The sequence below is a fragment of the Bombyx mandarina genome, chromosome 06, assembly GCF_030267445.1.
Source record: "Bombyx mandarina strain Sakado chromosome 06, ASM3026744v2".
Lineage (NCBI taxonomy): Eukaryota > Metazoa > Arthropoda > Insecta > Lepidoptera > Bombycidae > Bombyx > Bombyx mandarina.
Genome location: NC_143213.1, coordinates 16106651 through 16122405, shown reverse-complemented (window position 1 = coordinate 16122405; position 15755 = coordinate 16106651). Strand labels below are relative to the sequence as shown.

The 15755-nt window shown below is 42.5% G+C and overlaps 1 protein-coding gene across 25 annotated transcripts in view; it reads right to left on the bottom strand.

The window, feature by feature from the left end:
- The window catches only part of LOC114252697 (uncharacterized), a 378993-nt gene that overhangs the window by 14107 nt on the left and 349131 nt on the right, over window positions 1-15755 (bottom strand). For 11 of the 25 annotated variants that reach the window (XM_089728467.1, XM_089728471.1, XM_089728451.1 and 8 more), the window contains exons 2-14: window positions 15456-15526; window positions 14660-14695; window positions 14199-14234; window positions 13518-13553; window positions 12442-12513; window positions 12013-12081; window positions 11537-11590; window positions 8607-8786; window positions 8291-8396; window positions 4846-4934; window positions 4611-4745; window positions 637-662; window positions 66-114 (exon numbers count right to left, since the gene is read on the bottom strand). In XM_089728467.1, coding sequence (XP_089584593.1) covers window positions 66-114; window positions 637-662; window positions 4611-4745; window positions 4846-4934; window positions 8291-8396; window positions 8607-8786; window positions 11537-11590; window positions 12013-12081; window positions 12442-12513; window positions 13518-13553; window positions 14199-14234; window positions 14660-14695; window positions 15456-15526 — 959 coding nt within the window. Of the gene's footprint in view, window positions 1-65; window positions 115-635; window positions 663-4610; window positions 4746-4845; window positions 4935-7726; window positions 7825-8290; window positions 8397-8606; window positions 8787-11536; window positions 11591-12012; window positions 12082-12441; window positions 12514-13517; window positions 13554-14198; window positions 14235-14659; window positions 14696-15455; window positions 15527-15755 lie in introns of all 25 variants that reach the window. The other 14 variants (XM_089728453.1, XM_089728461.1, XM_089728469.1 and 11 more) reach the window with 10 other exon arrangements.

The window sequence follows — 15755 nt, the reverse complement described above, 5'->3', positions numbered from 1 at the left end:
TCCTGTCGCTCACGTAATGAGACGAGTTTGAGGCAGTTTGAGTACAGCGATAGAGTTGAACTCACCATGTCGTGTCCGTAGAGCTCGTAGCCGGTACCGTCTCCCTGCAAGTTCAACGGTGGGCATAAAGATTACCTGTCCAACGTGTGTCAGACTTACATCACACGGGTAGACGAGCTGGCGGCTCACCTGTTCATAGCTTGTGGTCGCTACCTCCCTCGAAACATAAAGTCGAAGTCTTGAATGTATTATGTAAGCCACCGCGCGGTAAGGATCGCGGTATAATATTTATGTTTGCGGGCTCACTGTTACTCTCTGCCACCAGTAATTACCAGTATACAAATTTATATATTTGGCGGGTTTATTTTTTATTTTTACTACATGCTGTTATTACGTCCCAGTAGTCTTCCGTGAACATGAGTGAGGCGATCATTTGAACACCGATAAGGTCTCATCGCTCGACACCATTTGGCGGGCCGCGTACCCTTCTGCGTGTGTAGTCACAGACCCTTCTGTGTATTTATGTTTACTTTGTTATGTCTATGAAGTATAGCTTGTTCGTATTAAAGTGTCGTCGTTCAGGGCTCTATCACTGTTGCGAGCGCGCTGTGGGTTCTAAAGGTATAGATAGTTACCTGCCTTCTTCTCAGCTTCCTGTACTTCTGGAGTGGAGCCGCCACCGCGAGCCGGCCGGGAAAAAAACATAGCGATATCATAATTGCTCGTACATTTAAATGAAACAGTTTTTGGAACGAAGTTCCTTATGGGACGATGCGGAGGGGTACCCTAACCGGGAAAAAACGTCCGTAACGTAAGATTTTTATTAGTAATGCACACAGTGTACCACTTTGTAATAACGTACAAGAAATAACATATTTTTTATCATTCATTGATTCAATATTGGGAAGTTTGTTCGGCTAATTTGCGAGATATAGATTTTCCAAACGATATGCAAAAGTGTGGAGATATAGCTTGTAATAACTTAGAACATAGACTGATTATCGATAAAATTTACGATAAAATAGTAACCACACTTCGTAGTGCTGCTGCGGAATGTTCACCAAGTTATAATTTGAAACGCAGACGTAAGAGAAATATGTATGTTATGGGTTGGAACAAACATTGTAAAGATGCACATAGGGAGGCTCGGCTTCGATTTCATAATTGGATCGCTCTTGGAAAACCGAAATCTGGTCACGCGTATCAGCAAATGCGGGAAGCACGGAGAACTTTTAAAGACAATGTAAAGTGGTGCAAAAAGAACCAGACTCAAATTAAAATGGATATACTTGCTAAACAACATTCAGCAAAAGATTTTTCGAAATTTTGGAAGGAAACAAATAAGTTGAATCCGAAGCCGAGTGTCCCAGGGAGCGTTGAGGGTATAAGCGACTCTGGTCAGATTGCCAATGGATATAGGGAACATTTTAGAGTGAAGTCTCCATTGGTAACAGCGAATGTTGGTGCGAGTGATATTCTGCTTGGGGAACCAATTACGCGAATCACGGCGAAACAGGTTGCACGAGTGGTGAGAGACATGAAGCGAGGAAAATCGCCTGGTCATGACTCATTGAGTATTGAGCATCTACAATACGTAGGTGTTCACTTGCCCAGAGTGCTTGCCATGTTGTTCACTTTCTGTGTAGGCCATTCATATTTGCCTAAAGCGATGATGAAGACCGTAGTTGTTCCGATAGTTAAGAATAAAACCGGGGATGTATCCAGTTTAGGTAACTACAGACCTATATCACTCGCAACAGTCATCGCTAAGGTACTAGATGGTATAATTGATATTCAGTTACGAAGACACGTAAAGCTGCATGATGCCCAGTTCGGCTTTCGACATGGACTCTTGACTGAAACGGCTATACTGAATCTCAAGCATACCGTCTAGTACTACACAGACAGAGGCACTCCTGTATACGCCTGTTTTTTAGACTTATCCAAAGCGTTTGATCTTGTGGCGTATGACAGGTTGTGGCATTAGTTGTCGAATGATACAGACTTGCCTCATGAGTTTGTTTCTCTCTTGAAATACTGGTATGGTAATCAGAGCAACTTTGTGAAGTGGTCGGGGTCGCAGTCGGATATGTATAGGCTGGATTGTGGGGTAAGACAGGGTGGTTTGTCATCGCCAAGCCTTTTTAACCTATACATTGACCGCCTGATTCGTGGGCTCAGCAATTCCAATGTCGGATGTTCCATTGATGGTGTGTGTGTTAATAATATCAGTTATGCAGACGACATGGTGTTGCTGAGCACATCGATCAGGGCTCTCAGAAAGTTGATTAGGATATGCGAGCGTTATGCGGAGGAACATGGGCTCAGATATAATGGCGTTAAAAGCGAACTGATGGTATTTAAATCAGGCAGAAAAACCTACGGAACTGTCCCATCAGTCATACTCAACGGCAGTGTCCTTAAACAAGTATCGCAATTCAAGTATCTGGGTCACTGGGTCACTGAGACGCTTGCAGACGATGTAGACATGGACAGGGAGCGCAGGGCGCTGTCAATCAGGGGCTGGCCCGTAGGTTCGCGCGGTGTACTGCAGAGGTGAAAGCTACTCTTTTTAGAGCATACTGCCAGTCTTTCTACACGTGCAGCCTATGGGTTAAGTATACCAAGAAATCCTACAACACCCTGCGTGTCCAGTATAATAACGCTTTCAGAGCGCGGATGTGGCTGCCGCGTCACTGCGGTGCGTCGGGGATGTTTGCGGATGCGCGAATAGATAGCTTCGCAGCAATCATTCGTAAGCGAATTGCTTCCCTAATTCGTCGTGTGCGGGTCAGTCGCAACCGCTACCTACGGCTGTTCGCCTCAAGGATGGATCTGGACTGCCCAATAATGCAACACTGGACACGTGTGCACTTTGAGCACTCTGGATCCAAACCAGCCTTTAGGTTAAGGTAGTTTTCATGTTAATTTAGAGTTTTTGTTTTATTATTATTATTATTATTTGATTTTTTGTTTTTATTATTATTTATTTAAAATCTTATTAATTACATAATATTTTTTAAAAAAGATATTAAAAATACAATTTTTAAAAAACACAATATAAAAATAGATTGCCGCTGATGGCGGTGTCTACGACACAAGCCACCAGACCAGTGGTTAGGACTCCAGAGTGAAAAACCTCCTCACAATGCGTGCAGTATCGAGGATAACTGCTTTCTGTATTAGGCCCTTAACCCAGCTGGATAACGAAAGTTTCTTAAGATGTTGATCGAAACTTTTCGCTATCAAGCCGTCTACCGATACAACTATTGGAACAATGATGGTTGAATCAACATGCCACATGGCGGTAGTCTCGTGGGCCAGGTCTAAATATTTTATTAATTTGTCCTTTTCTGCCTTCACGAGGTTCTCGTCATGAGGAAAGGTGACATCAACCAACACTGCTCGACGCGCAGATCGATCTATTATCACAATATCAGGTTTATTGGCAACAATATACCTATCCGTGATAATAGATCGGCCCCAGTAGAGCGTAACATGACCATTATGAAGAACTGGTTGAGGTTGGTATTGGTAATAAGGTACAGCAGAATCAAGAAAACCATATTTCAGAGCAAGTTGTTGATGGATAATCCTAGCCACTTGGTTATGTCTATGCAAGTACTCGCCGTTAGCAAACCGAGAACAGCCAGAAACAATATGTCTAATAGACTCTCCCGGACGGTGGCATGCCCGACAAATGTCGACCGTCCCATCCTTTAGTATATATTTCCGGTAGTTGTTCGTCATGATAACTTCGTCCATAATTACAAAGATAAAACCTTCAGTTTCCCCAAAGAGGTTACTGAATCGTAACCAGGCCACGGAAGCTAATTGGTCTACATCAGGCCCTGTGAGAGCCCGGTAGAACCTACCGTGTAACTCCTTGCTCCTCCATACGGTTATGCGATCTGAAATACTCTTTACCTTCAGCCTCTTCCAATTCCTGTTAGCTAAGGATAGCAGAGTTAGCCCCTTATCGACTGCAACGACATCCCGATATATATTCACGTTCATCTTAAGGAAATATTCCCTAAGGTTGTATATCTCTCGGTTATGTAGATCCTTGGCATTCAAAATACCACGACCCCCACATTTCCGAGGAATATACAGCCTCATTACAGACGAACGTGGATGATGCATTCTGTATGCCGTTAACAATCGCCTGACTTTTCTGTCCAGTTATTATTATTATTGTTTTTGTTTTAGTCCGAAATTAGTTATTATTTTTATTTAATTTTAGTATAAATGAAATGTTAATGCAATGTAATGAAGACGTGTAATATGGATGCAAAATCTGAAGTAAATTAATTAAATAAAAAAAATAAAAAAAATTGACCACGATCTCAGAGCGTTCGTTTGCGCAATACACTAACTCTTATACAAACAACCGTGAATGAAGTGTACCACAATAAGTTGGCACGTTACCGAATTACCGCGGGTTGTTGCGAAACCTCCAGTTTTCTTTTCTTTATACCTCGAATACCACTTAAAATTAATATTTTTATAATAAGGAATTTCGTTCCTATCCGCTGTCCCACGACACCACACATCTTTTCTTTTATTTGTAGAAGGGCCAAATAATTGTTATTACGAATAGCGCTGCTTACCGAATCTCCCTTGTCGCCCTTTTCACCCTTAAGGCCCGGGTAACCAGGCGGGCCAGGTAGTCCCGGGGCTCCAAGCATACCCGGAGAACCCATGTCTCCATATTCACCCTTGCCACCCTTAGGTCCCGGCTCACCCTGTAAATTAAGCATCATTGGCTTCGTTAATTTTTAAATTATTAAACAGACACAACAAGATAGTGAACAGCATTTTGGTATTAATTTTGTATAAACTGACCGGCTTTCCAGGGGGGCCGGGAACCCCAGCTAGTCCCGGGGCGCCATCCGCTCCGGGGGGGCCGCGCGGACCCGCCTCGCCCGTGCGACCTGGTGACGCGCACAACCAGTATGTTATATAAGTAAGTAGAGGACGGAGTGACCAAGAGGTACTGAGACCAATGTGACCATCGGCAGGGCATCGTACCGCTCTGCGTCACGCCAGTAATAGACTAAACTATGAACGAAAAGCACACGAGTTACTTCATCTTTTTTTCTAATTAAGCCGTTATTTTAACTTCTGATTCCTTTTTAATGTGATAACAGAAATAAGAAGATAGTTATCAAATCTATTTTGATTAGTCAGACATTCGAAACTAGACAACGAAACGTAGTGATAACATGTAATAGTTCTAGGTAGTATAAAAAAGCGACTAAAATTACCTTGTAGTGTAAGGAGCAGCGGCCGACGCGAGCGGGCCCCGCCCGGCGCGCCCCTGCCCCCACCCCCGCTCCGTTTAGTCGTTAGTTGTCATTTGTACCACAACACACACACACACACACAACACAATCTAGGCGTGACGACGTCAGCCTCTCCGCGTCATACCGAGCACATGCCACGCGTCACCATGCACAGCCTCATGCCGTCATCGCAAGTGCACTTCAACACATGCATATATTGATTCAAAGCTTTTCAATTGAAATACGTAATCCTCGGTGCAGTGTAATTTGTATGATGTACATTGCGTTAATATTGCTGCAATAACTTTTTCGACAATTCAGCAGACTGTGCTAATTAAGACACCACATTCTCTTGGTAAATTTATTTAAAGACTACATTGAACATTGAATTTAATTAGGTTACCAACGTTGTAAAGCTGCTGTCTTAAATAACAAAATCACTGCATGCTCGTCACGCATGTGTATAGTTTGCACCTTCGAACCGGATCAGAACCAACGACCTATTACACAGACTGACCGCGACAATAAGCTTAGACGGAGGAGATAGTCATTAAGCGATTCAAAAGAACTAACATATTATATCCAACATCCCGTGGTATTATTATAGTCATGATCTGTATAATTACGGGAATTATTTATTGAAGAATAATACACAACGCAATATTGGAAGAAACTTTTGTAGAATCCATAAAATGTTCAAGCAGGCTGGCGAGCAGAACGAGCCGTGTTCAAATGACACAAACGAGCCGGTCGGCGCTGCGTTTGGTAACATTCAACAAACATTATTATATTATGTTATTATTTTTCCCTTTTTATCCGAGTCACGCCTTTAATTCATTGAATTATTTTGTATGGGTTTTAAATTTAGACGAGTACCGGTGTTCAGTGACATTGTTTTAGGAGGAATTCACTGGTGGTAAAACCTCTTGGGAGTCCGCACGGGTAGGTACCACCACCCCGCCTATTTCCGCCGTGAAGCAGTAATGCGTTTCGGTTCGAAGGGTGGGGTAGCCGTTGTAACTATACTGAGATCTTAGAACTTATATCTCGAAGTGGGTGGCGCATTTACGTTGTAGATGTCTATGGGCTCCAGTAACCACTTAACAGCAGGTGGGCTGTGAGCTCGTCCATCCATCTAAGCAATAAAAAAAAAAAGAATTTGTTAGTTGAAATGATTCTCACCAGTTTCACTGTGGCCCCAGCAATCTCAGTCAAAATTGTTGCTATGTGGAAATATAAAAATATAGCTTTTGCCCGCGACTTCGTCCGCGTGGATTGGTTACTTTGGGATAACGCAAAATTTTACCTGCCTCTTCATTTACGTAGAAAGTGAAAATATTTTTGAATAATAGAATGTTAAGGAGCTGCTTAAGGTACCAAAATCACGCTTTTTAACCGACTTCAAAAGAGGAAGTTATCAATTCGACCATAATTTTTTTATATACCTATGCATGTTCACCGATTTTTCATAAAAGCTTGAACTGATTCTGATAATTCTTTTTCCTTTTTTTTGTTCGAAAAAGACTAGACGGGTAGACTTCCCGAATGGTCCTGTAATCATAAAGATGTCTGGATCCTGGTATCCATCAGATAATCTGGTGATGGGATCCTGGAGAAATCCAGAAAAATATATAATTGTCAAAGCCTATCTTGAAGTGATTTGGGTGTTTCAATGTTGTAATGAATAACGTATTTATTTGGATAGGGATTAATATCATCTTTATAAAAACACCTTCACAAATAATGCTTCATTTTTGAAACAAATTTGTTTAGCATAAAAAACGTTATAGTAAGCCTTCCTTAACGTATAGACATATGCTATCGGGGACTTTTTTTTAGATCTTTTAAAGGGGAACAATTCTGTCATACATTATTTTAACGAAACTTTAACCGTTTCTGCAGCGCACGCAGCGGAAGCTCTCAAAAGGGAAAAAGAACCGTTTTTGTAACATTATTTATTGGTGCTTCGCTTGCATTGGTCTTAGCGCCATTTTATATAGCCTAAAGCCTTCCTCAATAAATGAGCTATCTAACACTATAATTTTTCAAATCGGACCAGTAGTTCCTGAGATTTGCGCGTTCAAACAAACAAACCAACCCTTCAGCTTTATAATATTAAAAGTATAGATTAAAACATTTTATATGTTGCGTTGTTGTAATTTTCACTGACGGCTGAATTCTCTAATGAAGTCAAGATCATAAGGACAAACGCGTTCTATATAAGACGCACTCAAGGGTTCAATGAACTCTTGGACAGTACCTATTCAGCTAACATTATTATTTCGCCACCGAGAGAGCGGAACTAAGTATGATTTGCAATAGTCCGTGTGTATAATGATAAACCATCATATAAACTTTACAATCTACAATTGGACACGATGCGATGCGATGCGATGCGATGCAAGTATGTCGTGAGCAGTATAAGAGGGGCGTGCAGTTACCCGCTTGCCGCGTTTGCCGCGTGTGCCGCGCTCGCCGGGCGGTCCGGGGGGCCCCGCGCTCCCCGCCTCGCCGCGCTCGCCCCGCGCCCCCGCAGCCCCTTCACACATACATACACACGCCTCACACATCTCGTACTGCTCTAACATCTTCTGCATCAGAGTCTCAGCTCACGCGTGTCTGGTTTCTCAACAGCCATCGGTCGGTGCAATAATGCATCGGAATTTTTCAGATTTTTTCCCGAAGAATTAGCGTAAGCGAGATCAAGAAATCATAGCTAGAGGTGCTATTATCGTTATCAATGAAGTGCTCTTTTGATCCTGTTATTGTTTGTTATTGTATTAAAATTTATAATTTAAAAAAACTGTGCAACTTCATACTTGTGCTTGAACTCCTACCCGTCACTCTCCACCTCGTTATGTTCTGGTGCTCATTGTTTGTTTTGATAACGGATAAATGAACTACGGATCATAAACCATCAAATCTACACCATAAGCACCGACTACTAAAAATATCATGCAAAACTACTTTAGGACGCTACTTGTCTTAAAGGAGGGCAATGTTACCGGGGGGTCCGGGGGGTCCCGGAGGTCCCTCGATGATGCCGGTGGGAAATGAATCTCCTTTCAACGTCGTCGTAAATCCCCGTTCGCCTTTATCTCCCTTATCACCCTGGAATTTGTAATAAGATTTTGTGTTAAAAGTTTATCTTAAAAAACGTTCTTAATATCTTATTTACCTTATTAATGTTTTAGTACTCTGTTCATGTATACGTCACATCCGGCTTAAAACACTTTACTTTAACTTTAATCAAATGATAAAAAATATGAAGCGAGAACAAAGAAAGGAGTGGGCAGGAGAGACCGTAGATTTGCACTTTACCTTATGTCCTAGTGGTCCGGGCGGGCCCGGTGGTCCTACCGGTCCCGTGGGTCCGGGTGGGCCGGAGGTACCAGCAGGGCCAGGGGGACCGGGCGGACCCCCGCGTCCATCGTGTCCGGGTAGACCCTCGCCGCCCTGGGGCCCCGGTGGCCCCGGAGGACCTGGTTCACCTGGCTCTCCCTGGAAGGCGCATTTTTTAAGTTTTTTATTGATTTTTAAAATAAAGAGTTACAAAAAAGATCATATACCAGTATCAAACAAAACGAACACATCATGCGTTTCAATGGAAGCACAACAGTAAAGCAGCAAGCACTGGTTGAACGGTTAAACAAACGACATGTCAATAGAATATCCTTTATTTCATTCTCATTATGTTCACTCCCGAAATGTAACTTCACTTGAAAAATAGATTTGTGCGACAGTACGCGCGCGCTAGTTTCAATTGCACCTCAGAAAAACACAATATTTCAGTTGACTTAATCAAATTGAATCCAATGATTATGAGATTTAAGTTTAAATTACTGCGACCAAATAATTGGCAGTTTTTAAGTATTATGTCAAATGAAATGAAATGAAAGCACAGCACATTGTAATTAAAGATAGATAAGTTATTTGTTAATAATTGTGTTATTGAGCGATCGCGTGAGACGCACAAATTTGTTAGTATTTGCTTAATGCCAAACACCGCATTGCCTGCAGCGTGCAGGGAGCTGCTTCAGGATCCGATACAGAAATGAACTATATACTATATGGCGTATACTAAATTAACTTTAATTATAAAATAGAAGCGTGCAAGCATAGTTGATGTTCCTATCCGGCGGTATCTACAATATTCTATATTTGTAACTGTTCCCCGCTGACAACAATGTAAAACTTTACTAAAATATTGTTGATGCACCAGCTTGCGGCGAGTTGTTGTAAGCACCACAGAGGACTCTCGTCCAAATCGGAGTTCCAGAGAAATTATATTCTCTCTTACATGTTTCAAACTGTACACAGCGGTCGAGCCACCCTGACTAGTGTTCCGACCAATTATCAATGGCCTCAGTGAGGACTGCTTCGATTCAGAAGCCGTCCGGACTCACAAGAGACCTTGTCGTCAGTCACTATGAACATATCTTAATTCGCAGAATGTGATTCTTTCATCCTGGAATACGTTACACTAGAAACGTATTTCCTAAGAACAGTTAGTATCTGTGTGCAGGATCTGAACCCAGACAGAGACGCTTCACTCGATACCCACACAGTAAGTACACAGAGTGTGTGAATGATGTCGGATATTTTTTTTTAAATTTTTTTTATTGCCTTTGTAGGCAGACGAGCATACGGCCCACCTGATGGTGAGTGGTTACCGTCGCCCATGGACTTCAGCAATGCCAGGGGCAGAGCCAAGCCGCTGCCTACCGCTTAATACTCTCCACAAGCCTCGTTTGAAGAAGGACATGTCATAGCGCTCGGGAAACACCGTGGAGGGGAGCTCATTCCATAGCCGGATGGTACGTGGCAAAAAAGATCTCTGGAAACGCACTGTGGATGACCGCAGTGGCTCCAGGTAGTATGGATGAACTCTACTCCGGTGGCGGGCGGTGCGATGGTAAAAACGAGATGCCGGTATCATCTCGAACAATTCCTCAGAGCACTCCCCATGGAACATACGGTACAGAATACAGAGGGAACCGAAGTCCCTCCGCAGACCCAGAGGCTCCAAACGATCCGTGAGAATGGGATTATCGACAATCCGAACGGCCCTCTTCTGTATGGAGTCAAATGGAAGAAGCTGGTATTTGGGAGCCCCAGCCCAGAGATGGGAGTAGTACTCCACGCGAGGCCGGACGTGTGCTTTATAAAGCAAAAGTCTTTGTCCAGGCGTGAAGTACCGCTTTGCTCTGTTGAGGACTCCCAGCATTTTGGACGCCAACTTGGCTTTGCCTTCCAAATGACTCCGAAACTGGACATCGCTCGAAATGTCGACCCCAAGTATCCCAATACTCTCGGAAGGTTGCAGGGATACTCCTTGGAATTGCGGCGCCATGACAAAGGGGTCCTTCTTCGCAGTGAACGCGCAAACTTGTGTCTTTATCGGGTTGAATTGAACCAAGTTCAATTCACCCCATTCGGAGACTCGCCCCAGAGAGTTCTCCACTTCAGACACAAGTTTTGATCGTCTCTCTTGCACCGCGCTCCGAGAGAGACTCTGATGGCCGATATATCGCGCATCCCCCGTGCTGTCATCCGCATAGCAATGCATGCCATCAATAGACAGCATGTCATTGATATACAGGATGAAAAGCGTGGGGGAGAGCACCGAACCTTGTGGAACGCCAGCGTTAATGGTCATGGTATCAGAGCAGTCACCGTCTACAACGATCGTGATGCTCCGCCCATCCAAAAAGCTAGCGATCCACTTGCAGAGACCCTCGGGGATTCCGTAAGATGGTAGCTTCGATAGAAGTGCCCTATGCCAAACCCTGTCGAAGGCCTTCGCGATATCAAGGCTCACAGCAAGAGCCTCGCCCTTGCTCTCCAAGGCTTCAGCCCACCTGTGAGTAAGGTATACAAGAAGATCGCCAGCTGAGCGACCGTGACGGAAACCGTACTGTCGGTCACTGATGTCGACTGATGTCTGTGTATATTTCTTAGAAGTACCTACATTAGTACAAGAGTACATTAAAGGGCAGTGCATCCATTTGTTGCAGGATTTTCTTTCCCATTACGCACATTAGGCGTTATTACGTTATTATATAGTAACTTTATATGTTAACTATTGTAATGTCTTGTTGTATTTAGAGAGAGAGAGAGAGAGAGAGAGCGAGAGAGAGAGAGAGAGAGAGAGCGAGAGAGAGAGAGAGAGAGAAGTTACTGTTGTTGTTGAATATATTGCGTGCGTGTGAATGCATGTGAATGCGCTTGTATGCGCTTGTGGAACTGACCTTGAGTTGAATGACCGTTTGCGCGGAGATGTTGTGTCCGGCAGCCTGCAGCCCCTACGTCACAACTACATCAATACAACGCACAGGACGCATGCACCAATCATCGCTACACCGCATTATGCCAATTATGTATTCTATTTAAAATATCTACATCGAATAACAAAAGACAACGCACAAGAAAGCTCGAATGAACCCCGCGCGAAAGCACAAATTAAATACATACTCGTAGAAAATAAAGCGATATTGAAATCCCCCCGCACAGAGCTCCATTGAAGTTGTGAAGTTGTGCCAATACGAGGTAAGCCTAACTACAGATACGGCACACGAGAGCTAGTCGGCTTGTATCGTCCATTGTGAGCTACCAAGGTCGCCAATCGTATGAACCGGTCGATTTAACAGGTGGAAGTGTGGGTCAGGCCTGTCGTCTCACAATGGGCGACCGGACCGTGCTGTGGATCAGGAGATGCGTGGTCTACCTTCACTGCAATAATCTCTGCCGTTGTGTACGGACTTATCTTAAAGTTGTCCACTGATCTTTTGACGCCCTGCAATTTCATTATTTCGGTACATTATATCATCACCAGATACATAATACATGTTTGGGTTTTTGACTTTTTTGTAAATATGAATAAGGTAACTACGGTGTTTTTGGAATTCTTTCAGTCATAGCTTTGTTATTTCCCTGAATGTGGATATGTTCAATGACTACCGGGGCTTGCAGCATCACGACTCGAGTGCCACTGGTCACCTTGAGAAGTGAGACAATTCACAATCACGGCTGTAAACTTCAAACCAGAATACATAACTTCTTCGCGGCTGAATTAGGGAGTGGAGTATTCTAGGTTTCAATTCAATTTCAAATTATAAAGATGAGTTCTGATTCGGTATGGCGTTATGAGTGTTACCTTGACGGCTGAGAATACGTCGAAGCCTGGGCTCCCGTGCTCGCCCTTCTGGCCCTTGTCACCGGGTCGACCCTGGAATGTATGTAGCTATATTTCAATACTCCTAAATAAGTATCAAGGCTGAAATTCAGTGAAATTAATTTAAGTAAACCAACATGTTTCATTAATAAAATTATTACCTACGATTTTCAAAGAATGGCAATATATAAAAATGAATTGCTGTTGAATTATTTGGTCTTGAATTATTTGTGGAAGTCCAGAGAAGGTTTAAAAGGTAGATAAGTATGAAAATGCTCGGAATTAAATAAAAATAACAATTTTGTTTTCCCTTTGATGTGTACCGCGTCGGACGGATTCTTTTTGTTTGTTTTAAGTTTATTTTATACAAAAGTTTAGGTCTTTTATTTATCGATTGAGGCACTACAAAGTCTGCCGGGTCAGCTAGTCTATACTAATATTATAAAGAGGAAAGATTTGTTTGTTTGTTTGTTTCGAATAGGCTCCGAAACTGCTGGACCGATTTGAAAAATTCTTTTTCCATTAGAAGCCGACATTGTCCCTGATGAACATAGGCTACTTTTTTTTAATTTTTTTTATTTTATTTTTTTGGTTTCATGTGTGTTTTAATGTTTCCGAAGCGAAGCGAGGGCGGGTCGCTAGTTTTAAATAAAATAGTGCAATTTACTGCGAGGTACATTCGTGTTATCATTAACAAGTGGGTACTGTAATATTAGATATTAGAGAGTAGCAGTTTAACTGGAAAATGAAACGGTAATTTATTTAGAAAAGAAAACAATTTTTCACCCTCAATAGTTATCCTAAAACTGTTAAAAATTGAACTCAATACTAAAAAAATGATTCATTCAAATTCCTAATAACATAAGTAAGAACATAGGTCCATATATTTGATATGTTAGCGCTTGAAAATGAGATATCGCTGTATATTGATAATGAGTACAGTGTACCGCCATTACCTACTCGCAGGTACCTGACCCGCGGCGAACGCCAAGATGCCCTGCAGTCAAAACTATAGTTAGATTAAGCAGTTTACTAGTCACGAAGTCACCAATACTAACCGGATCGCCTTTTGGTCCGTCTAATCCAATTGGTCCCTGGAAATGAACACATCGAAATTAATTCTAATTCATAAATATTTAAATGCTCATATTGTAAATGAATAGACAAAATACCACCAGGTGCATACCGCTCTCCGCGGTAGCCCACACTACATAAGTTAGTACGTACTACACATGTTAGTATACACTGCACATGTTAGTAAATATTTTACCGACGATTCAATCTGTACAAAGTTAGTGGTCTCTACTGCGCGGCAACGGTAGTGGAGCCACAGCTGTATTGACATAATAATTAGTATTGTATTTTAATAGAAAACCAAGACTAAACAAAAATGAGTCAAATTCACAACTACGTACGCATAACACTAAACAAATGATAATATATGTGTGAGGCAACACAAAAGCACAAGAAGGGGACCAGCTACAGACGAGTGTCGAGCGGGGAGACTCCAGGGAACAGAGCACCCGGTCGCTCACAGGGACCCACTCCGAGCCGCGACGATCACAACGAAGTGTATGACTATACTGTCACCAGTTCACTGGTCCGCGTTAAATGCACCAAGCTGAATGTTAACAATGGAATTGGAATGCACCGTCCCCAGAATTAATTAATAAGAAGCGTTCTAGTAGCGAGGATTCCAAAGGATTCATGAGTGCGGGGGGGGGGAGGGAGTGTCTTACCATGAAGCCTCGCTCGCCCTTCCCGCCCTTGCTACCCTGAAACGTCACACCCGTGTATACAAGAAGATCTATTGAAATACAGGTATGTATACGATCCTGCAATTACCACTCGTCAACTCAATGCCGACCTTGCCAAAACCTTCGTTCAACTTGAATCGAACAAGTCACACAGTGCTCCATTGACAGAAAGGTGGTATTAAAATAGAAATTTAAGAAATGGCATAAAAGATAAGTTACGAATCAATACTCAGTTCTATTTAGTTTCGTGTAGATGAAAATGAAATTTCTCGAGTGATCTTGTCAGTACTAAAAGAGGGTAGGTGGTAAAAAAAGAAATGAAAGAGTACTTATGAGATTATAATCTGACACATAATCGAAAAGTTGAATTTCGATTAAAAGGTAGCTTTAGAGCTAAGTTTAAGAAAAGAAGATGGAGGAGTGTAATATAAAATCATAAGTACCGGGAATCCATTCTTCCCCGGCGCTCCCGTCAACCCCTGCAAGCAAACGAACAGTCACTGAAGCGAGGCGCTATGGGTGCGGGCGTGTGGCTCTATGGGTCACTGTCAGACGGCGAGCTCCCGCCCCGGGCCACTCTTAGCGCGCTGACAGCCGGGGCTGTGCTCGAGAGCCATGAGATTGAGATTAGCTCACGATTGCGAAGCGGGATCAAAGCCACTACTCACACCATTTTAAAACACTCTTAAAAATAATATAATTTATATATACTTTACAGTTTGAATGAGCAAATAAAAAAACACGTGTGGCATTCGGGGACTGCCGCGGTGAAGCTATTGCATAGCATTTTTTGTCAACTTATGCAATTATAATTGGACAATAATAATTTAATATTGAAACAATAATAAAATAAGACCACGCTATATTTAAAAACATTAACAAAAGCAAAACATTAACTGTCCCCTTCACACACATAAGCTAGACCGCGCGTGGGAGAGTTGGGTAGACTTTTCATGATGCGTATGCGGTGCGACGTCACGCCGTGCGCTTATTCACAAACACTAAACAAACGCAACGTGTGAATGTGTTGAACGCGTGCTACATGGTAGGCGGAGTGGTGTTCGGTTTTATTTTCGTTACGGAATTTCTTGATTCAGCCGCCGCGCTCAAAGCTCGGGATAAAAGCTATGCAATAGCTTAAAAGGGTTCCCAATTATTTATTATATTGTATGTATTCTAGATTTTATTTTATGCTAAATTATATACATGTTGTATTCTCTATTAGTGAGCCTCACTTACCGAAGGTCCGGACTCGCCCGGGTCTCCCTTTTTGCCTTTCTTCCCTCTCTTGCCAGGAGGGCCTGGAGGACCTGGAATCATAACGTTGAGCCTTTATTAGAAAATAATAAAAATCTCTAGTTTTACATATATAAAAATGTGGACAACTGCAATCTAGAAGCTTGTAGCGGTTAAAAAGTAGGACGGTTGTATAGAGTAGCTAGAGTTGACAAACATCAGCATTACGAAACTACAACTGATGAGCAAATTTACTTCTTAGTACCTAGTTAGTCCTTCTGAGACACAATAGCACGGTACATC